The sequence below is a fragment of the Leucopleurus acutus genome (genome assembly GCF_964270905.1).
Source record: "Leucopleurus acutus genome assembly, chromosome: 13".
In the NCBI taxonomy this organism is placed as follows: Eukaryota; Metazoa; Chordata; class Mammalia; order Artiodactyla; family Delphinidae; genus Leucopleurus; species Leucopleurus acutus.
In genome coordinates this window covers 60,676,092-60,699,591 of record NC_139155.1, presented here as the reverse complement: position 1 = coordinate 60,699,591, position 23,500 = coordinate 60,676,092, and the positions used below count along the sequence as shown (strand labels likewise).

At 40.6% G+C, this 23,500-nt stretch overlaps 1 protein-coding gene across 2 annotated transcripts in view; it reads left to right on the top strand.

Moving 5' to 3' along the window:
• Positions 1 to 23,500, top strand: part of PPP4R1 (protein phosphatase 4 regulatory subunit 1) — a 60,705-nt gene that overhangs the window by 8,180 nt on the left and 29,025 nt on the right. The window contains exons 3-10 of one of the 2 annotated variants that reach the window (XM_082853448.1): positions 9,797 to 9,881; positions 10,727 to 10,833; positions 14,625 to 14,767; positions 15,215 to 15,361; positions 17,928 to 18,035; positions 18,161 to 18,226; positions 19,118 to 19,276; positions 19,680 to 19,807. In XM_082853448.1, the coding sequence (XP_082709574.1) occupies positions 9,797 to 9,881; positions 10,727 to 10,833; positions 14,625 to 14,767; positions 15,215 to 15,361; positions 17,928 to 18,035; positions 18,161 to 18,226; positions 19,118 to 19,276; positions 19,680 to 19,807 (943 nt within the window). Of the gene's footprint in view, positions 1 to 9,745; positions 9,882 to 10,726; positions 10,834 to 14,624; positions 14,768 to 15,214; positions 15,362 to 17,927; positions 18,036 to 18,160; positions 18,227 to 19,117; positions 19,277 to 19,679; positions 19,808 to 23,500 lie in introns of both variants that reach the window. The other variant, XM_082853447.1, reaches the window with a different exon arrangement.

Below are 23,500 nucleotides of genomic sequence, written 5' to 3'. Positions count from 1 at the left end.
CACACAGTAGGCCTTCAGTATATAGTTGCTGAGATGAATTGTGATTTTCTGGCCAAGCTGAATAAGGCCATAAAGCGTATTGTAATTTGCGGTAAAATAATGAAATGATTTGTTTTCAAATTAAATTGTTACTTTGAGAATTTTCCGACTTACACAGAGGTTGCACAGGTGTTATAGTTAATTCCCCAAACTCTTCACCTCCATTCAACATTGTTAACATTTTGGCAGTTTGCTCTTTGTTTCTCTGTACGATTATAATTACAGACACACAGTGTAATGTATAGGTTATTCTTAATCTTAATTTCTTTGTTGCACCTTTTTAAGAAGTTGTAGACCTGACCATTAGCCTGTATCTCCTAAGAGCAAGGCCAGGCTCTCATAATCACTCAAATTCAGAAAGCGTAACATTGATACAAATCAGCTATGTAATATGGAGCTCATTCCCAGATTTCAGCGATTGTCCAATAATGTCCTTTATAGCAACTATCTTGCCAATCCAGGCTCCTGCCATTGCATTTAGTTGTCATGTCTCTTTAGTTTGGAACAATTTCTCAGCCTTTATCTTTCATGATGTTGGTAGTTTTGAAGAGTCAGCTTAGTTTTATCTGTTTCCTCGTGATTTAGTTCAGGTTATGCTCCTTTCTGCCTCCCTCCCTCTGTGTGTGTGTGCAGAGATGCTATGTAAGTAATTCCGTGATTTTCTCAGTGCTTCATCTCAAAAGGCACCTGATGTCAGTTCTCCATCATTGGTGGTGGTAATTTGATTTTAACAGCTTGGTTAAGGTGTGATGTCTACCAGATTTCTCCACTTAAAGATTCTCTCTCTCTTTTTTTTTTCTGTATCAAAAGTTGGTAAGAGAAGTGACTTGATGCTGGGGAATATCCCATTCCCAGACAGACATTCACCCGTTAGTATTAGTGTGTGTAGATGATTCTTACCTGAATCAGTTACATTTCCTTGCTGGCTTTCTGCTTTTCAGAAGAGCTTGCCTTTCCTGTTTGTTGGTTTATTTGTTAAAATATTTAAAGCCCCAAATGTTAAGGTAACTCTTATAAATGATTAAATCTGTATGGTGTGTCTCGTTATCTTTCATTTTCTAAGATATAAAGGACTTGGGAAACAAACAAAAATTCGGCAAGTTTATTGTGGCCTTAGCATTATCAAGGGAAAGATTGAAGGAGGACAGACCATCAGCTTTTTTCTGTTTTAGTGGATATTCCTAGAGGCTGTGTGGGGAATAGAAGGATGTTTTCATCAAGCTTGGTGAAAGTTAAGTTGTACAAATTAATCAGTTCTCTTGGGTGTAGTACTTCTCAAAGGTGCTAATATGCTAATGGTCTGTGAGTGTCTTAGGGGAGGATAAAGTGCTATCAAAAGACCCTTGTCTCCGCAGGTGTCTCTGTGGACTACCTTCTCATTAACAAATGTTAATGAATAGGCATTCTTCTGGAGAAGCATTAGACCCCATTTTTTGGGTTTGTTTAGGTAATAAAAAGATTAGCAAGACAGGCTTCGTCTTCTGGGACTTTACCTGTGTTTCGGTTGCCGGGGTGGGGGTGGGGGAACAAAAAAATAAAGAAGAAAAAATAAAACGCTGCGATTGCTGGTGGAGTAAAGCGCAGGCCCCCAAGGCTGTGGGGAGTTCATAGGAGGAAGAGCTCTTCATCAGAAAGAGTAGGAAATAACTTCCTGGGTGATATTTATAAGTAGGTGAGTGTAAGCTGAGATGGTAAAGAGGGCAGACATGGAGCAGGTGGAAAAGTGTGAGGCACCTGCAGAAAACGGCCCCCCGCCCAGGCTGTGTGCGGGGTTTGTGGGGGCAGATCAGGGGGCCCTTGGATTACGGTGGGAGAGCGGTACCTTCATCCAGACGGGTGGGGGAGGGGAGGGAGGAAGGGCTTTCGGAAGGTGGAAGTGGTTCTGATTTGCAAACCGGGTTAGGATGAGGAGACTGGAGTAAGTGGATTGACCGTTGTGATAGTCGAGAGCAGTGGTCTTCAAACTTAATGACTGGATACCTTCTAAACTAATCTCGGAAATTTTCTCTCAGACATTTTCAAGTTTAAAGGTATTTTCAAAATGAAACTGTCATAATCACTTTTAAAAATGGAATCTAAATGTAGCACTTCACACTATCATCCATTTTCAAAAATTCAAGAATAAACTTTAAATTGGGAATTTTACATTGTTCTTTTTTTCTTCCTGATCTTTCTATTTCCTGCACAAAATTTTACCTTAATATATTTTTATGCTTGCAAGTTTTATTGATCACCCTATCACGTTTCTTTGCACCAAAGATATAAGGAGAAATTGAAATTTTTAATTTCCTGTGGCCATAAAAAAAACTTTAAAACTTTGTTTTCTTTATTAATACTCAGTTGATCAACCAGAATGTATTGCAAATTATGATAAACACTTGGTAAACAAAATTTTATTAAATAGGTGTCTGTTAATAAAATGGATGGAGCTTTTAAAAAGTAACATGTATTCATGGGTGAATATAATTTATTGCTAGAATAAGACAGTATTTAGCATCAATTTCTACTTTTTATTTTAAGAGCTATAATCCCAGAGAAATTTTGTTGACATAGATAAGTGGATGGAAAGGGTTTTACTAGCGATGCACTAACTTTCCTTGAACTTCTTCCAATCTATGTGTCAAAAATTTTTAAATTACTTTTAATGAGCTATCGGCTTTTCAATTTTTTTGAAAGCAAAGGGTTGAAGAATGAATACCTGACTTTACAGCCTTTAGAGAGTTGAACTCTTAACACTTCATCAGTGTTGCAGAGGATCCCTTTGCTTTGCAGTGGAGGCTTTTCTGCATGGGGGCAGTGCAGCACTGCAGCCTTGAGGTCACGGGAGCTGGGAGGTTGTGAAGGGAAAGTCTTCGATCCACAGCCCAGGCACATTTTTGTGATGGAGTACTCCTGGAGGTTGGGGTCTGGTGTAGCCCTTGGAGTTATCCGCTTGATTTATTCCTTGGGAAAGCTTCATGTACCTTATGGGGTTCAAATACCCCAGTTTGCTCTAAGCAGACGATATCAGAGCCTCTGAATTAGGGTATTGGAAACTGAGAGGTGTGGGAATACAGAGTACTTCATAGAAGTAGAATTTCTAGTTCATAGCGACTGATCAGATGTGGCGGCAAGAAAAGTGCCTTACAGAGTAACTGAAGGCCTCAAGTTTGAGAACTGCAGGTTACTGGGGAAAATGGTGGTAATCAGAAAGTCATGAGGAAGAGCTGATTTTTTATAAGGTTGGTTTGGACAGTTTGGTTTTCAGAACACACGTGACATGGAGGTGCAGACTCTGAAGTACCTGCAAACCCGGCCGTGGGGGTCAGAGCAGGAGAACTTTGGGGTCCTCTGCACTGTGAATGGTAGTGGAAGCTGTGGCTTATCGAGGGGAGGAGGGTTGTGTGTGTGTGTACAATGTGTATAGGAGGACAAAGTGGGGGGAAAGAAACTACCTACACAAAAGGGTTAGAGAGAAGCAAGAATAGTCTAGAAAGGTAGAAAATATTCCAAGAGATCCAAGAAAAGAGAATTTAAGACGAGGGTGTTGGGATGGGGGAGTCAGCCTCGTCCCTAGTTTTGGCAGATTATTGCCAATCTTTGAGAAGAGTCACAAGAGTGAAAGAAATAGGACAGATTGCTTTTGTCTTGATGAGGAGGTGAGCTACAGCTTTAAGAAGTCTGATGAAAGTCATTTTAGAGACTAGCAGGCTTAAGTTCTGGATTCAGTGTTTCAGGAAAAAGCCCAGGTGGTCAGAATGGCCCTTAATTACCTTGTGTTGCCCCTAAAGTGTGGTCCCGGCCACACGTGCAGGGCCAGCAGCCAGCCTTTCCTTTCCCTCCGTGTGGGAACGTCGTTTCTGTGGTTGAGTCCTCGGTGAGGGGCTTGGTGTTTATGGCCGTGGTGGGAGAATCTCTGTTTAGACAGGGCGGTGAGGTGCTGTTCTGAGGCGCACGTGAGAGCAGCTGAGCACCTCTGCGCCCCCTCCCACTGCCCTCAAGCAGGTATGCGGACAGGTGACCCTCACGCTGCTCTTCCCGTGCTCCTGTGCTCATGGTTGCTGGCATGTTCTTTTTCCTGACTTGGCATCAAATGCATGTATGGTAGTAAGATAGGAATGGAAGGTGATTTTTTGAAGGTAGTTCTGGGGACTTGGAATAGAGGTTTGGGACGTCTGAGAGAAGTGTAAGCTTTAAGAAGAGTAGGCTCAGAAGTCTTGTTGAATGAGCATGAAATTAGCACGAATGTGGAGCATACCTGAGCCTTGTTGATGGGGAGTAGGACAGCGGCTCATGGTGCTGATGCAGGCAGAGCTGGAATTGCCTCCCTCAGGTGAGAAGTTGTGCTCCTGGCGGGGCCAAGGGCTCCCATGATGGTTAGGGGAGCGAGGCGAGGCTGGCGGTGGTGCTCTCAGAATGCCATGTGCTGACCAGCAGGCGGCTCAGCTTGGGAGAGACACCACGATCTTTGCTTCTTTCTTAATAAAAAAAAAAAAAAAAGATGGTTTTAATTAATAATTGATCATTTAAATCACATTTTATTATAACATAGTTGAATAAGTATCTCCGCTGCCCGGAATTGTCACTCAAAGGAGATAATGGTTGAATTTAACTCCATTGTTGCTTAGAAAATCTCAAGCGCCAGTCCCAGTTACAGGGCGGCAGTGCGATTTCTCCAGCCAGGTGGGAGGAGTTTGCAAAATGTAATAATGTTACTCTGTTAAAAACTAGAAGGCTAAGTTGATTTTGGTTGGTCACCGTCCCCTCCTCCTCCTGCCTCACTTCTGTGTGAACCCTGTGCCCCACGTGTCCTGAACAACTACTCATTTTCTAGACATGACTTGGTTTTCCTCGACTCCCTGTCTTTGGGCTTCTCGGCTTAGGACGCCCTGTTCCGCCCTCTGTCCTGCTTGGCAAACCTCAGTGTATCTTCCCAGAATTGGCTGGGCTTTGAAGCCTTCTCTTGCTCACCAGGGCAGACCTAGAAGTGTAACGGTGGACGGCACACGTTGTGTGTATGTACTCTTACACCGTGCATCTTTCTTAGTAGCATATTTTTGTCTGTGTCTTTGCACACACATATATACACGTGTGTACATAGATACACGCATACAATTTCTGTCTAGTTTTTATATCTGTGTTCCCTGTTGAGTGCCTGGCACTTTAACAGTAGATGTGCCGTCCTACTTATTGAATGAAATGAATGAAAACATTTAAAAACACAGGGAAACTACGATGAGATTCTCTGTATCAGAAACAAATGAATTGCCGGTTCGAGGGAACATGGATGTACTAGCCTGACACCGTGTTAGGTGCAGTATAGATGTTATCTTTGTCTTCGTGTCTTAAAGTCTTGACAACAAACAGGTATTTTACATGTGAGGAAATGGAGCCAAATTAATTAATTACTTGCATTAAGTCCACATGCATCGTTCACAAGGAGCAGAACATGAGATTTGGACCCAGATCTGTCTTAACTTTAAAAAGCCTCTGCCCTTTTCACATCACTGTCGCTATAACTGTGTAGTGATAATCATCTTTAAAATTTCAAATGGGTCCAACTTTAAAATTTTTACATTTTAGATGCTGTTTTCCTTAAATTTAAAAGAATGGGATGTTGGTTTCTATGGCTCTGGGTTTCTGCTGGAGCTGGTGCTGGTGTGGGGAGTGGAAAGTGGATGGAGCCCTTTCTGAAATGCAGGGGTGATTCTCTTGTGCTGCATGGTCTCTTACCTTCATGTGAAGGGGGGAGATTCAGTTTTACAAGTAACCAAGATAAATGTCCTTGTTTTATCATTTCTTTCTCTTGTCCTGTTTTTCTGGATGTTCTCTTTAATTTGCATTGTAACACATTTGATTCTTGTCCTGATTTGGAACTGGTAGGATCTATTGAGTCTGATTTGAGACAAGATGGGCTAACCCTTCAGTATAAGACTTCAGTTTGTATCCCAGGTTTCTATTCCAGTTAGGAATTCTGTTAGAATTCACTAAAAAACACAAGATTTCATTGACACTTTTGTCATTTAGCTTCTTCATGGAAGCTTTTATAACTAAATACTAAGTTTTGAAAAATGAGGGTTTCCTACGTAAGTGTAGGAATTCTGTCTCATGTTGACCTTTTAGGTCATCTTCCTTTTTCCTTTCCATCCTGGTCCCCCTTCAGCTACCCAAGACAGTAAATTTACAGGGGAAGAGGGAGCACTGGAATTTGGGGAGCGTAGATATAATTTGAAAAAACATTTCAAGTGATCATTGTTTTCATTGCTTTTAAGTCATTTTGAAATTTCAAATAACACTAAAAGCTGACAAGATTTCTTTACTTCATCAGTGTAGGAAATTGGATTTTTAAAGCTGTGAACTCTGTAAGGGGCTCTTGCTGCTGTAACGTCCAAGAATCCAGAATCAACTTAGTGACCCAGAAAGGAGGGGCGCTGGGGCACAGGTCGGGTGATGAAAGGTCTCTCTTCATCTTCTGTAATGCTCCTTGTCTTCGTCTATTTTGTCTGGTAATAAAATAGCCACTCTGGCTTTCTTATGCTTACTGTTTCATGTTTTATCTCTCTCCTTTTTGTAATCCTTTTCTTTCAACCCATGGGTTGAAATTTTGACTTTAAAAATGTGTTTCTGGTAGACAGACTATAGCTGAGTAACAACTATAGTTGTTACCTTGTTATTAGTTTGGGATTCTCTACCTTTTGACCTAAATGTTTAGTCCATTTATAAGTAATGTAATTATTGATCTGGTTGCTTATTTCTATTTGTCTTTTTTTTTCTCTGTTGCTCCTTTTGTGACTTTCTTTGGGGTTAACTCAGTATTTTTTAGCATTCCATTTTAACTCTCGGTTGGCTTTCTAGCCATCCTTTCTTGCATGTTTTAGAGAGTACTCCTAAGGGTTGTAATTTGCATCTTTAATTTACCATAATCTATTTAAAATTAATATACTACTTTGCATAAGCTATATGATTCTTGCAGCAGTATAGCTGTGTTTACTCCCTCAGTTTTTTTTGTTTTTTTTGTTTTTTTTGTTTTTGTTTTGCTGTATGCGGGCCTCTCACCATTGTGGACCCTCCCGTTTGCGGAGCACAGGCTCCGGACATGCAGGCTCAGCGGGCCCAGCCGCTCCGTGGCATGTGGGATCCTCCCGGACCGGGGCACGAACCCACGTCCCCTGCATTGGCAGGCAGACTCTCAACCACTGCGCCACCAGGGAAGCCCTGTTTTGTCTTTTTTATCTGAGGATGTTATTGACTGTGCCATCATTTATGCTGTAGGATTTTTCTTTCTTAGTGGTGATAGTTTTTATGGATTATTTTTGTGTTTCTCCTTCTTGTAACCTGTGGCAGGCATTTGTAGGGTGGCTGGGTAAGACTTAGGTATGCAGTCTGTAGCCATGGTAATCACATCCTTGCTGCCTCCATAAATATGAAATGCAGAGCCATTTAGTCCAATCAAGAATTTTTTTTAATTAATTTATTTTTGGCGTGTTGGGTCTTTGCTGCTGCGCGCGGGCTTTCTCTAGTTGCGGCGAGCGGGAGCTACTCTCCGTTGCGGTGCGAGGGCTCCTCATTGCGGTGGCTTCTCTTGTTGTGGAACACGGGCTCTAGGCATGTGGGCTTCAGTAGTTGTGGCTTGCAGGCTCTAGAGCACAGGCTCAGTAGTTGTGACACACGGGCTTAGCTGCTCTGCAGCATGTGGGATCTTCCCGGACCAGGGCTCAAACCTGTGTCCCCTGCATTGACTGGTAGATTCTTAACCACTGCGCCACCAGGAAAGTCCCAGTCCAATCAAGAGTTGATGAGGAAATCCTGAATTTGGAGAGGATGATTCAGGACAAAACGGCTCCACAGTTATTGGCAGGAGGCTGCAGTTCTGGGAAATAGAAATGCACCTTTGTCCCCAGTGCCTCTGCTGGAGTGGAACACTCCCTTTTGTACAGAAATAATTGTCAACCATAATGGGTAGAGTGGTAACGTAAGTGGAAGCAAAATATGGTTTGTAACCCTCTCAGCATATGTTTCTTGAATACAGTTGTTCAGCAATCTGCATTTGAGCTAGTTGGGGGTATTTATCATAAATGATTGCTCCTGGGCCTCACTCCAGACGTGCACAGTCAGGATCTGAATATGAGATCTGGGGTCTGAATTTTAGGGTAAGTGCTCCAAGCTTGTCTTAAACACGACAATGTTAGACTGTCACTGCTCTAGGACTGTTCCCAAAAGCCCCTGACTTTTTATGGACCTGAATCAGTACTATTAATGTTTATCTTCAAGATTAACAAGCGTGTGACTGATGAAACAGTTTGGTCAGAGTCATAGAATTCTAGAGCCTGCATAAAGGTGCCTTCGAGGTCATGCCAGCTCCACAGTCTTAGAGGAGGAAATAGGTCAAATGAGAGTATCTGGGTGGTTCTTACGGCTCTGATTCATAATATATAAGGTACTTTGCTATGAATTGTAGATCAGAATAACCTGTTAAAACTTTTCTGTACTATGTAAGGAATTATTTTCATGTTAGGTGTTATGTTTAATCCAGTTTGACAATCTCTGCCTTTAAGTGGGGCTACTTAGAGCATTTGCGCTTAATGTGATTATTGATATTGTTTGGTTTTCCTCTCTCTTGCTATTTCCCATCTGTTTGTCCCATCTTTTCCTTTTTCCTTTTATCCTCTTTTTCTGCCTTCTTTTGGATTCAGTATTTTTTATGATTCCATTTTAGGGCCTTTATTGGCTTACTAGCTATATGTTTTGGGTGGGGTTTTTTTGGTGTTTAATAGTTGCTGTAGAGTTTATAATTAGTATGCGCCTTTGACTTATTACTGTCTACTTTCACATAATATGTATAAAAGAACTTTAGGACAATATACCTCCCTGTTATTCTGCCTTTGTGCTATTGTAAATATATTTTACTTCTACACATGTTATAAACCCCACAATACATTTTTTCTTTATTTTACAGTACATACTTTTGCCTTAAACAGTTAATTATCTTTTAAAGACATGTTTTTACATAAGAAGAGGCTTTTGTGTTTGCCCACCTGTTCACCATTTCTGCTAGTCTTCATTCCCTTGTAAAGATCCAGCTCTCCACCTGCTATAATTTTCTTAGTATTTCTTGTGTGGGTCTGCTGCTGGCGACGTTTGTCAGCTTTTGTATGTCAGAAGAAGTCTCTATTTCACCTTTGTGTTTGAACAATTTCTGTTTACTGGGTATAGAGGTGTAGGTTGACTTTTTTTTTTTCTTTCAGTCCTTTAAAGATGTTGCTCTTCTGTCTCTGGCTTCTCATATGGCATTCTCTCTGATGAGATGGCTGCTGTCATTCTTGTCTTTGTTCTGTATATAATGTGAGTTGTTCTCTGACTGCCTTGCAGAATTAACTGTCAGTGTTTGACAGTTCATTTATTTACAAGTTGTTAGTGTTCTGGTTGAACGTGTAAGTTCTCAGGTCTGTGTGATCACTCTTTTCTGATCACTCTGTTCCTTGATCACCCCAGACTGAGTTTCTACTGACCCCTGTGCTTCTAGGGGCAGTTAGAACATATCTGTAGAAAAGGAGAAGCATCATCCGTCAGTCAGTCGTGGCTTCTGAGCCGATTCTGAGATTCTCTCGTGACATTTTGTGCCACTCCAGGAACAATACAGGGCAGTTTTCCTTGTGCTGCTTCGGAGAGGCAGGGGTACCTTTTAGTGCGACAGTGTTACAAGGAGTGTTTCTGATGTCTCTGATAGTTGGTGTGGATGACTGCAGCTCAGAGTCTGATGTGATTGTTGTACCTTCAGCCCTGGACTTTGTCTCACAAGATGACATGTTGACGCCCCTGGGGAGACTGGACAAGTATGCTGCGAGTGAGAACGTATTTAACAGGTATGTGCGTATGCTTTCCATTAAGGTGGAAGCCCAAGTGTGGCTTTTATTGCATGAATTTCAGTAAACAGAAGTATCCAGTTGAAAGTAGATGTCATTACTGCATGGTCTGAGTCACCCAGCTTCACTGCTGGTCACAGCCGTGGCCGCCTTTACAGTTGTTTACTCCTCCGTCCCGTGAGCAGGCAGCACTCCTTCTTGACTTTTTGGCAAAAACAAAACAAACAAACAAACTGCTTCTTTGCTATTAGGCATAATTTTAATGTTCATTAAAGTGACTGCTGAGGCGTCAGTTCCTCCTCCAGCAGGTGGTGGTGTGTGCCTGCTGTGGGCCAGGTGACTGGCAGCCAAGGGGCGAGGGACATGGCAGTGATCAGAGCTCACACTCTCCCTAATGCACTGTTTCTCCACCTAGGGCCCCCAGACCACCTGTATCAGGCTTCTCGGGGAAATCTCAAAGTCTTTGCTAATAAAATTGTTTGAGTATAGATGTATAAAACTCATTGAGTAAAATATGTAAAGATAACATTTTATATAATGAAGAATGATTGTACTTTCCCATATTTATGATAATTGAAGGTAGCTACTTGAAACAAATTTTCGGTGACCTTAGAAATTTGTCAGATCAGGTAAAGGTGAAACATATTTTGGTAAATAATCAGTCTCATCTTGTTAAAATAAAATCCATACTGGCATTTGTCACTTAGGAAATTAGGGACTTAATATATGTTATAAAATGTATTAAGAAAAATTTTCTTTTAAACTATATGGATTCTGCCTTTTAAAGTTCTAAATAGTAACTATTAATGCCACTGAACATCATATAATTTTCCTTTTCTGTGTAGACAAATGGTGGCCCGGAGTCTGCTGGACACACTGAGGGAAGTCTGCGATGATGAGAGAGATTGTATTGCTGTTTTGGAAAGAATTAGCAGATTAGCTGATGATTCAGGTATATATTTATGCAGAGAAAGGTTTCTTTTACTAAATTATGTTTCTAAAAACTAATGAAAAACTTAGTGTAATGCGAGATTTCTTTGAAATATTTCCTAAGTAAATTATCAGACCCATCAGTAACAAGAAAATACAAACCTGTTACTGGGCTTCCCTGGTGGCGCAGTAGTTGAGAGTCTGCCTGCCGATGCAGGGGACGCGGGTTCATGCCCCGGTCTGGGAAGATCCCACATGCCGCAGAGCGGCTGGGCCCGTGAGCCATGGCCGCTGAGCCTGCGCGTCCGGAGCCTGTGCTCCGCAATGGGAGAGACCACAACAGTGAGAGGCCCGCGTACCGCAAAAACAAACAAACAAACAAAAAAACCTGTTACTAAGATCCAAACATTTTATAGTAGGCCCATTTAGTTTAACTTTGAAAATTTCTTGTAAGAAAAAACTAAGAACATTGTTTTGCATCATGTACATTAATACTATTTTAGAATTAATAAATTGTTTTGAAAAATTTTTTGAATAAATTAAAAGGATGGAGTGGGCTTGTAAATTTTTTGGCAAATATAAAATGCATTTTTACGTATAAAAAATGTTTATCACCCCTTGTAAAACTAAGGCTGTTTGTCTCTAAAGTGAAAAGAGGAGGAGAGTCTGCTTAAGAAAGAGGTAAACTTGTTTTGAGGCTTAGAATACGGTTTATTACGTTTTTAAAAAATATTTTTTATGGTGGTAAAACATACATAAAATTTACCATTTTTACCTAATATTGTTTTGAGCATATTTTTATATTTGATTTTAGAAATGATTCAAAAATCAAATAAAAATTTTTTTCTTAAATCCATGACCTCTTTATTAAAATGTATTATTTTTCAATTTATCAAACTTTTGGCATGGCAACAATTCTCATCCTTTAATTTTCAGATGAGCTCATCTTTTGGTAAGCAACTCACTTTATGGGAATATGTTTACCATTTATATAAGCCTTAAATATTTTTTATTTTCTTATAGAAAAAAACATTAGCAAGCTTCCTAATTTTCTATCTCATTATGATGTTCTGTGTACATAATTGCTCATGTATATGCTTGTTCCAGAATGGTTTTAGGAGGGTCTCATCAATTATGATTTTTACTTACAATTTATTTTTAGATTTAGCAGAGATAAACAATTTAACTTAAAATTTTGGCACTATTGCATTCCATTGTGTTCATTCCTTTCATAGAGATGTAGATATTCTTTAAGGTGGAATTTGTGTTTGTTTTCTTCCACCTGTTTACCAACTACAGTGCTGTTCTTTACATACATTATATTCTACATGTGTTTTAAAATATATCTCAAGTTGTTGAGTTCCTGATAAATATCTCTCTTGACATTTACACTCTGAATTCATTCAGTAAATGTGAAAACAGTGCATACTGTGTGCCAGGTTCTAGATTAAATGCTGGAGCCTTACTGAGATGAGTAAGAATCCGTCATCAAATTAACAGTTTAACGAATGCAGCCGACATACTAACAGTAAATTATACCAGGGAGGGTTGGGGCCCGCTTTGGACAGTTGGTGGCATTTGACTTGGGTTTGATGGGGAGGGAGGGGAGGAGGGGGCTCGGGAGGGGAAAGGACAGGTGTAGAGGTTAGGGGAGCTCAGGACAGCGGCCCGTTTGGCCAACAGTGAGTTTACTGGGCCTACAGTTTAGAATAATGAGACTTAAATAAGGTGGTTGAGGGCCAGATTGTAAAAATTTATACTGTGCCAAGTCGGAGAGTTTGCTTTGTTTGTGATTTAGAACAGAAACACAGCAGTGTGGGTTGACTTGAGGAAAAGATGGGTGACGGGAGGCTGGTTGGGAGATTCCTCTGACTGTTAGGAGTAGTTTGGGAGGAATGGAAGGGCCGGAGGGGTGTCAGAGCCACTGTGATGGGAGCTTCCATGAATTTGAGGATTCTTGTCTCTCCATCAGATATGGGAAAGTTGCAGTCTTTAATATTTTTAATATTACCTCTCCTCCACCCCAAACTCCTTTTTTTTTCACTTTTTTTTTTTTTGCGGTATGCGGGCCTCTCACCGCCATGGCCTCTCCCGCTACGGAGCACACGCTCCGGACGCACAGGCCCAGCAGCCATGGCTCACAGGCCCAGCCGCTCTGCAGCATGTGGGATACTCCAGGACCGGGACACGAACCCGCGTCCCCTGCATCGGCAGGCGGACTCCCAACCACTGTGCCACCAGGGAAGCCCCTTTTTTTTCATTTTTAAGTTTACTTTTGTTTGAGTATATGTTTTGTACATGGTTCAAAATACAGAACTCCTGTTAGCTACATCTGTTGTCTATAAGGAAGTCTTTATAAAGTGAAAGTAGCTGGTCTTAATTAATTTTGGGGTTTTGTTTGCCTTGAAAGGGCTTCCCACCTCAAGATTCAACTTTTTTTTTGGCCACACCCCACAGCTTGCAGGATCTTAGTTCCCCAACCAGGGATCGAACCCGTGCCCCCCTGCAGTGGAAGCACGGAGCCCTAACCACTAGACTGTCAGGGAATTCCCTAAACATTTTTTTAAATGTTGTCTTTTAGTGCTTTTTTTTTTTAAAGATGAGCATTTCTTTTTAATGAACTAAGTATTCCTATCCTTTGCCATTTAAAAAAATTTGTTTTTAATTTTTGGCTGAGTTAGGTCTTTGTTGTTGCGCACGGACTTTCCCTAGTTATGATGAGCGGGGGCTACTCTTCGTTGCGGTGCTCGGACTTCTCATTGTGGTGGCTTCCCTTGTTGTGGAGCACGGGCTCTAGGCACGTGGGCTTCAGTAGTTGTGGCAAGCAGGCTCAGTAGTTGTGGCACATGGGCTTAGTTGCTCCGCAGCATGTGGGATCTTCCCGGACCAGGGCTCGAACCCGTGTCCCCTGCATTGGCAGGTGGATTCTTAACCACTGCGCCACCAGGGAAGGCCTGTCTTTTAGTGCTTTTGATCTTAAAAAAGAAAACAACATTTGGAACTTTTTTTTTTTTTTTTTTGCGGTACGCGGGCCTCTCACTGTTGTGGCCTCTCCCGTTGCAGAGCACAGGCTCCGGACACGCAGGCTCAGCGGCCATGGCTCACGGGCCCAGCCGCTCCACGGCACATGGGATGTTCCCGGACCGGGGCACGAACTCGTGTCCCCTGCATCGGCAGGCAGACTCTCAACCACTGTGCCACCAGGGAAGCCCAACATTTGGAACTTTGATTCACCTAGAATTTATGTAGAGAGAGCAGTATAGGAATCTTACCCTTTTTTTCTCACATAACCTGCTGACTTTCCTACCATTACCTATGGAACAGTTGATCTTTTTGAAATGCCATATCTGTCACATTTAAATTTGCCGTATGTACTTGGGTCTTTTCACATTTTTTTGTTTTTTTAAATCTGTTGGTTTCCCTTAGCATTCACTGACCCTTTATCATCTTAGTTAAGTCTAACTGTAAACCTTCCACTGGCTGGCTGCATTTAGATTAGGACCCAGTCGTTACGGCTTGTCCTGGAGGTTCTGAACTAGCAGAGTTTGAAGATGATGCTGTGTTATAGTCGATGTGAGTTCAGGTGAACAGATCCGGTCCTCACAGGAAGTATTGCAGGCTCTGAGGACAGAATCTGGGATGGGGTCGACCTCGCCATGACTGTGAAAAGGATCGCAGGCTGCAGAGCATTTTCTAAGCACTCATGATGTGATGCGAGGTGAAGAGTCCAGAGATTTCCTGAGGACTCCCCCGCCCGGCAAGGATCTGGTTCTGGGGAGGATGCTTTAGCTCACCTTCCTGTTATTTCCATAGAACCAACTGTGAGAGCAGAGCTGATGGAGCAGGTGCCTCACATCGCCTTGTTTTGTCAAGAAAACCGGCCTGCGATCCCGTACGCTTTTTCCAAGTACTTGCTACCCATTGTGGTTAGATATCTCGCAGATCAGAATAACCAGGTAGGAGGGCCCTGCCCACGTTCTTACAGAAATGGGTGTAGTCTGGGGCACTCCCGGCGGCCTACTGGGTGGTCACATTGGGATGTTCCTTCCTCTTTGACTTTGTTGTTCTGTTTTTCAAAATGAGGCTGTGGAGAGTCTGGGAGGTCACAGCAACAGACAGCACCTAGTGGCTGCTGCTCACCCGCTGCCCTCCCAGGCGGCCCTCAAAAAGGTTGGCGCTTGGAGACCTCTTTTCCAAGAATGGCTTTTCTGTTCCACTTCATCTGTTACAGCACAACCTACCAAGTTCTGTCTTTGCAGAATAACCACAGATTTTTATTGGCAAGGTTTTGCCAGTTGTGAACCCCCTCTAGTTGGGTGAGGAATCCGCAGATTTGTGAAATTCAGGTGTTAAGTTTTGTTACACTGTGTGTGTACTTGGCTTACGTGTCTGTTTTTTCCTAGGTCAGGAAAACGAGTCAGGCGGCCTTGCTGGCCCTGCTGGAGCAGGAGTTAATTGAGCGGTTTGATGTGGAGACCAAAGTGTGCCCCGTCCTCGTAGAGCTGACCGCCCCCGACAGCAATGACGACGTGAAGACAGAAGCTGTGGCTGTAAGCAGAGCTCAGCAAGAATTAGTCACTGGCTTGACCGATAGGAGGCGCTTGTTAAATATGACGCTGCATTACATGTTGTAGGGTTGACACATACTGGGTCTCAGAGTAGCCCAAATCATTACATTTGAAATGTAATGCTGGGCTAGAAAGGGACATAGGCTTCCAAGGGAAAAGGTGTCTTTTCTTGGGGCCCCATGCTGTGCAGAAGCACTTGGGAATTCGATGGCTCTATCACTGGGCTCTGAGAAAGCAAGATACACAGCAAGAAAATAATAAGTTAACTGTAAATTCATTATCAAAATGGAAAAATAAGATGGCAAAAATAACCAGTGGAATTTTAAAAACCCTGTATTGAATGAAGAAACATTTGAGCTCCTTGAATTGCTGTCGAGCACTTTTCTAGGCACCATGTAAGCATAGTAGGAAAAAGAGGGATGCTGCTTGGCTACTGTACTTGACAGTATGGTCTTTGCAGGAAGGAATATATGACATAAATTACGATTAGTAGAAAAATACACAGATTAAGTCATTATGCACATAATAAAGTCAAGTATTATAGTGAGTTCTCTGGTGTTTTGGACATGGTTAGCAAATATTTTGATTATTTGAGAGCCATCATAAATAGGGTATGAAGTACATATAGTAATATCTGTTATAATTCACATCTGTGGTTCCTCAGTTCAGAAAGTAAGAATTCTTATACTAAAATAGAAAAGTGATAAATCCATCTGAAAATTTACTCAAATCTATTTGGATAGTGAGAGTTTGCTCTTTAAACCTAATATAGTTGCATTTTTGTTGATATGAAAAAAGTTACACTAAAAATAATTTTATAGTGCTTCTGGATCGTTCGTAGGGTGAATTAGATTTTCTCTCTAGTTCCTTTCCGTTGGAAATTCCATTATTTTATTTTTAGATACTCAGGTATCAGTTAATAAATTTAGATATTTTTCAGTAATACCATTTTTATTGAAGTGAAATTCACATAATATAAAATTAACCATTTTAAAGTTTACAATTAAGTAACATTAAGTACATTCATAATGTTGTACAAAGCACTGCCTCTGTCAAGTTCCAAAACTTGATTTTTTTTTTTTTTAATTTCACAAGCTTCTCAATAAAAAGGAAATCAGTTTTGGCATAAATGTTGGTTTATATTGAGCAGAGTTTAACTTGCTTTATTATAATTTTTGACGGGTTTTAAGAATAGTAAAACATTATAGTTATAATAAAAGGCTATATCCAGCGCTAGTGTGAAACCTGTGATTCTCTCACAATTGGTTGTGTTAACTTTGTTATGTTTGGCATTCCCTCCCTTCCCAGTTGTTTGTTTTGGGAATAATTCATTCTAAGAAATTTAACTATGCTAGATCAGTGATACTGTGTATCTTTGGATCGTTAACTCAGGCTTGGAGATGCCTAGAAACAGTCTGGAGTCAAGAAACAACACTGCTTTGGGGATTGGGGGATGTCAGTGTCACCTGCCACTCTGAGGAGGCCAGGGCTCTGATAGGGATGGTGCCAGCCTAACAATGCATGGGCAGATCTCCGTTTATGTAGGTCTTTTCTTCATTTCATCAATGTTTGGTTGTTTTCAGTAGACAGAGCATGTGTGTGTTTTGTTAGATTTCATGTTTTTTTAACACTGTTGTGAATGATACTGTTCTTAAACATTTTCAGTTGTTCGTTGCTAATTTATAGAAGTACATTTGTTTTTTTTATTCTGTCATATGTCCTGCAAACTTCCTAAACTCACTTATTTGTTCCAGTGGCTTCTTTGTAGATTCCTTGGGATTTGGTCTGTAGACAGTCATGCATTTATGAATAGAGTTTTCTTTTCTTTCCAACCAGATGCCTTTGCTTCTTGTCATATTTGCATGGGCCAGGAGTAGATGTAATAGATAAATGACGACAGTCAGAATTCTTTATATTCTAACTGCGTGGGGGCAGATATTTAAATGCGTTGGGCTGGTTTTCAAAAGGTTCATCCTCACTTTGCCCAAAACTGTGTTATCTGAATCATGTGTGACACATATCAGATCTGTGTCCTTGTCTCCCTTGGAACCCAGGCTTTGCAGAGTAAGGACGTGGTCCCCACATGCGTGAGTTTCAGAGAAAATGGTACTTTGCAAGATGAGGACTGCTTCTGTATAGTCCTTTCTTAGCAATGCAGATACACTAAATCCAGATCCTTCTTGTGGATAATCTTCTGAAAACTCACCATTTATTCTCTTATCGGGAAAATGTGTAGGTTTTTTTTAATCTTAAATTTATTAGGCAAAATGATTAATAAGATTGAAACTTTAGGTAAAAATGCAATTTTTAGGATTTTCTCAGGGTTTATTGCACCTTTAATAATTATCAGTTGATTTTAATGGTAGTAGTTAACATCTGTTTTTCTGTCTTCAACTTGGATAAATAAGATGAATTTTTTGTGATGTATGTAGTATAATTATGTCATATTTTATACTCCCTTAAATTATATACTTTTAATAAATTAGCAAACTGGAAGAGTCTTAGTTTGAAGATATATTCAGTGTGGTTTTGTTCTTATTCATTTTAGATAATGTGCAAAATGGCTCCCATGGTTGGGAAGGACATCACAGAGCGTCTTATCCTCCCTAGGTTTTGTGAGATGTGCTGTGATTGCAGAATGTTTCATGTTCGAAAGGTATTTTTGTTGTTGTTTAAGAATACATGGTTCTAGTGGTTACCATATTGATCTGTGAAACTTAAAAGATTATTTTTAAAGAACGCTGTAATATTTTGAAATGTCAGTGATGCTTTTGTTGTCAGGTCTGTGCTGCCAATTTTGGAGATATTTGCAGCGTAGTTGGCCAGCAAGCTACTGAGGAAATGTTGGTAAGTACTGCAGAAATTAACTATGGAGACTGGACTCGCCCGGTGGTCCAGTGGTTAAGACTCCATGCTTCCAGCGCCGGGGGCGCGGGTTTGATCCTTGGTCAGGGAAGTTCTGCATGCTGAGCAGTGCGGCCAAAAAAAAACAACAACTAAGGAGAAAGCAGTGGCATTGCAAAGTAGCACGTGAAGTTTGAAATACATACAGTTACCCCCAAAGTGTATTAATATTGGCTTGGCCAAAAAGTTCGTTCGGGTTTTCTGTACTATTACAGAAAAACCTGAATGAACTTTTTGCCAACCTAATACAGTTCCATGGATGTAAACCAGAAAGATAATATGACTTTAAGAGTTTAAATTTCTGTAATCTGGGCACTTGAATTGTGTGTGTTAGGGACGGTTTGTTAAAAATGCAGATGTGTTAAGAACCATTGATCCCTTTTTAACTCCCATTTCTATAAAATCAATTCTTATTTATTCAAATGAATCTTTAATTTTATTGCAACCCTCAAGTATTTTAATGACAAATTAAATTTACAGCAGGTGATTTTTAAATGGTTAGTTCCTGGGATAACAAATGCTTAATGTACAAGTTAATGTACTTGAAGAGTTTCTGAAACCATCTGTTATGCGGAATAGTTGAGTTTAAGTACAAGCTCTTGGATAACGTTTAAGCTGTACGTGTTCGGAGCGTTTTTGATTTTCCGTAGTCAGTAGTGGAATGAATTGGGTGTGATTTATTTAAAACTGCTAAGTATTAATATTAAATGGGTCTTCTAAATTTCATTAAGAAGATCTAATGTTTTAAATGCTGTGAAAGCAGAAAATGAAATAAAAGTAACTCCTGAAGCCTGCTGTGTGTCTGCCTAACGAAACACCATCCTCCTTGCACAGCTGCCCAGGTTTTTCCAGCTTTGTTCCGATAACGTGTGGGGAGTCCGCAAGGCCTGTGCTGAGTGCTTCATGGCGGTTTCTTGTGCAACATGTCAAGAAATTCGACGGACTAAATTATCAGCACTATTTATTAATTTGATCAGTGATCCTTCACGTTGGGTAAGGTTTTGTTTAATTATCATTTTTGTAAAAGAATGCATTTTACAGAAGATGTGATTTTGATTTCATAATTTAAGAAATAATTTGTCATCTAAGGTATGTTATTGCTAATTTAAGGTATGTTATCATTTAAGGTATGTGATTGCTATCATTTAAGGTATGTTATTGCTAATACTTTTAGGAGTAGACAGTAGACTACTATATTAACTTTTTTTTTTTAACTGGATGAAATTTCTGTTCCATGCAAATGTTTTATAGGGTCTCATATCCACATTCTCATGGTTTAAATATTCAAGCCAAGATAAAAAATTTAAAAGTAAAAAGGAGAAAATAATTGATGGGGAACTGTAAATCCTAGCTGGAGAAGGATTTATGTTTTATTCTGTCCTTTTATTCTTCTTAGGTTCGGCAAGCAGCTTTTCAGTCTCTGGGACCTTTCATATCTACCTTTGCTAATCCATCTAGCTCAGGCCAGTATTTTAAAGAAGAAAACAAAAGTTCAGAAGATACATCAGTAGAAGACAAAACTAGGTATGATTTTTTAAAACTTTGCTTTCCAGTTTTACTGCTTGTGAGCATTTTTTTCATTTTCACTATTTTTGTAATGTTCTTTTTGGAGAGTTTACTATTTCTCTTGATTACAAAAATTGGTAAATATTTTAATAGAGTTTTATTTTAAATACATTTGTTAAACATCTCTTTGGTTAATTACATATTTAAATGAGAAGATGAAGGCACACGTAGCATAGTTAGCTTGGTGCTGGGCATATAGAAAGCTGTAGTGATAGATTTGATAACAATGTTTGCGTAAGTTTATTTAATAAGTAATTTACCTAGTAAACCATCTGTTAACATTTAGAATATACAAAGTAATGGTTATACAATTTAAAGGGTTTGGTTTTATAAGGAGTAAAACCTAATTTAGGAATATGTGTTACTACATAGTTTCTTACTGTTATTTTTCTTTTTAGTTAATTTTGTGGATCTTGGATTCTCTGTCTACAGAATAATGATTGTAATCTCTCAATTGAGGGGGAAAGTATTTTAATGATTAGCACCAAATTAGTGCACTTACTAACTAGAATATCAACTTTTAAGAGCATTTAATAAGGCAACCAGATTTTCAAATAAAGCTTAAAGAGGACATCTCTGATTTTTATTTTTAATTTTTTTTGCATTAGAAAATTTTACTTGAGTTTTAGTTTTTAAAATTTATTTTAGTAGGGCTTCCCTGGTGGCGCAGTGGTTGAGAGTCCGCCAACACAGGTTCATGCCCCAGTCCGGGAAGATCCCACATGCCGCGGAGCGGCTGGGCCCGTGAGCCATGGCCGCTGAGCCCGCGCGTCCGGAGCCTGTGCTCCGCAATGGGAGGGGCCACAACAGTGAGAGGCCCACGTACTGCAAAAAAAAAAAAAAAAAAAATTATTTTAGTATATCCTTAGGGGAAAAACGGTTCAGACCTAAGTTAGTGCATGGGAAATAATGCACAGACTTTGACAGGTGTGCACTTGAGCTCAGTTAGTGCCTCTTTCTGAAACAGCCCTGCCTGTAATGCCTGAGTTACCAGAGTGCCTTGTCCTCCCTTGTCATGATGCTAATGGACATTTTCTTCTGTAGGTCTTGATACTGTGATATTTGTTTTCTTGGTGTTTTGATTTAGCAGTTCTTCCTTTCTTTGCTGCCTTGTTTTACCTTTTTGCCCATTCTCCTACCGTCCTGCTGAATAGCCAAACAAATCTGAGGTACTGTATTTTGTAAAGGAAGAAAACTCACTCTAAACCTGTCTTCCTAGCAAGAAAAGTCTGTCAGTTCTTTTTTTTTTTTTTTTTGCGGTACACGGGCCTCTCACTGTTGTGGCGTCTCCCATTGCAGAGCACAGGCTCCGGACGTGCAGGCCCAGTGGCCACGGCCCTCGGGCCCAGCCGCTCCGCGGCATGTGGGATCTTCCTGGACCGGGGCACGAACGTGTGTCTCCTGCATCGGCAGGCGGACTCTCAACCACTGCGCCACCAGGGAAGCCCATGTCCGTTCTTTTGAAAACAGCTGCTGCAGGGAATGTGACAGAGTGATGAAGTGGGGAGGGGAGAGGTGCTACCTGCTCTTCAGTTTTAAAGTCAGCAACCTTTTCCCTAATGGTACTAATTGTACGAAGACTGTTGCATAGCTTTTATTTATTTTTGTATCTGGAGAGAGTCTAGGAAGTGAAAATATAAATTTACAGAGAATTATTAGGACGGGGTCAGCAAACTTCCTGTAAAAGACCACGCAGTAAATATATTCGATCTCCGTCAGAACTCCTGCAGTGTGGGAGCAGCCATAGACAGTCCATGATGCATGGGCTCAGCTGTGTTCCAGTAAAACTTTATTGACAAAGACAGTTGGTGTGGCTACCATGGCCGGTAGTTTTGCTAACTGCCGGTATAGGACATTATTGGAAGAGCTATTTAAAGGCAGTTAGTTATCTTTTAGCTACAAACTTTAACTCCTCTTCCATTGTAATGAGGTCTGTCTTAGTGTCAAGTCAATACTGTTTGAAGCATTGGATTCTCAGTATATTATTAGACTTTATTGAATTGTGTTAATGATGTAAGGGAGGGAGGAGACAGTTCCTGGCTGAGAAAGGAGTTCTGTTAAATATTGTAAAAGCTGTTGTGTAGTCCTAGGTATTATTAATCTCAGAGCCATTAGCTAATTTGCCCTCTCTTAAATACTGCACTGGCTTTTGTTTTGAGCTGTCTTAAATCTAGTTTCATTATCTAAGGTTGACTGATTGGTTAATTATGCAAAAATTAATTGAGCACCTACTATGAACCAGCGACTGTAGACAGATGAACCAGGACTTGGTTCCCGTTCTCGAGGTCCTCTCAGTTTCCTAGAATTCAGATTTCTCAAACGAATATCTCACAAAATAAGCAAGTTTTTGGCAATATATTTCTGCTACTGTTTATTTCTTTTGTAGTGTTGCATCTGATCCTGGAAACATTTAATATCACTTAATACTCTTTGAAGCATTTATTGATTATAAACCTCTGACTTTATAAAATACCAGGTTTATCTCTCACTCACCCTGGATCAGGCCGTTCATACTTCTTTGAAGGTGTTAATAAAAGCTGTGCTTCCAGAAACAGAGTTAAGCATTCAGATTTGCACTTTTAAGTTATGTGAAATGAGCAGCCTCTTTTCTGTTTAGTTAAACCAGCTATTACACCGCCCTCCGAATACATTGCCTTCTTTGGGTTCTCCCTCTTTCTGTCTGGGACGCCATCCTGTTTCATCCACACCTCATTTTAACAGAGAGAATGTCTGGACAAACTACTTCCAAGAATCTTGGAGGAAATTCAGAGCTTTTGCATCCTGGCTGTTCATAGCACTGGTGCACGAGCACTGATCTTGGTTGTGTGTTTTGCACACATTCATCCAGTGGACTGCAGGACCCCCGCGTAGCAGCCTGGTTGTATCTTTGTGTGTTCTGACACCTTCACCAGGCCTGGCACATGCTCGGCACATGATAAATGTCGAGTGAGTTATTGTTAGAAAACAATAGATTTTATCTCAAAAGCCTTAAGTAACTGCACTGCTCTTGCTAGTTTTTGTCAGTTTAGCTTAAAGCTAACTATGTGTAAGTAAAATTGTTACTGGTACAAATCTGGAAGTATTTCACTGATGTTGAGACTCCATTATGAAGTCACAGCCCCTGGAGGCTGTGTCTGCTCTCATCTCAGGATGCAGTGTCTGGGACCAGATGTTCCCAGGGCACTTTCCTAGGCCACAGTCTTGAGTCACCAGGTCTCTGAAGATACTGACTCTCAGCTTACGTAGGCACCGAGGAGGTGTAGGTTCTCTTGGAGATGCGTTTCTGGCTGACGCTCTGCCGCACTTGTTCCCTACACCTGCGAGGAGCTGGGCTACTCCGCTCCTCATGCGAGCCCTCAGTCTCCTCCGTTCTCCTCAGAATAGCGTTTGCTTGTATGATAGCGTTTGCCAGACCGACCGTTAGGAATGTCAGAATTCACTTGATTGTGCACTGACTGTTACCCAGCTCCAGGAAAAAAATGTATTTAGAGAATTTATATTTTTGACGGTTTATTTGTACAGAATTTAATACTTCCCAGAATTTCATATGAGGGAAAATGTTTTTGTCTCTTTAAAACCGTACGAGGAGTTTGAACTTGGGACAAACTAGTAATTTTTCATAAGGCAAATAGAATGACTTGGCCGGTGATT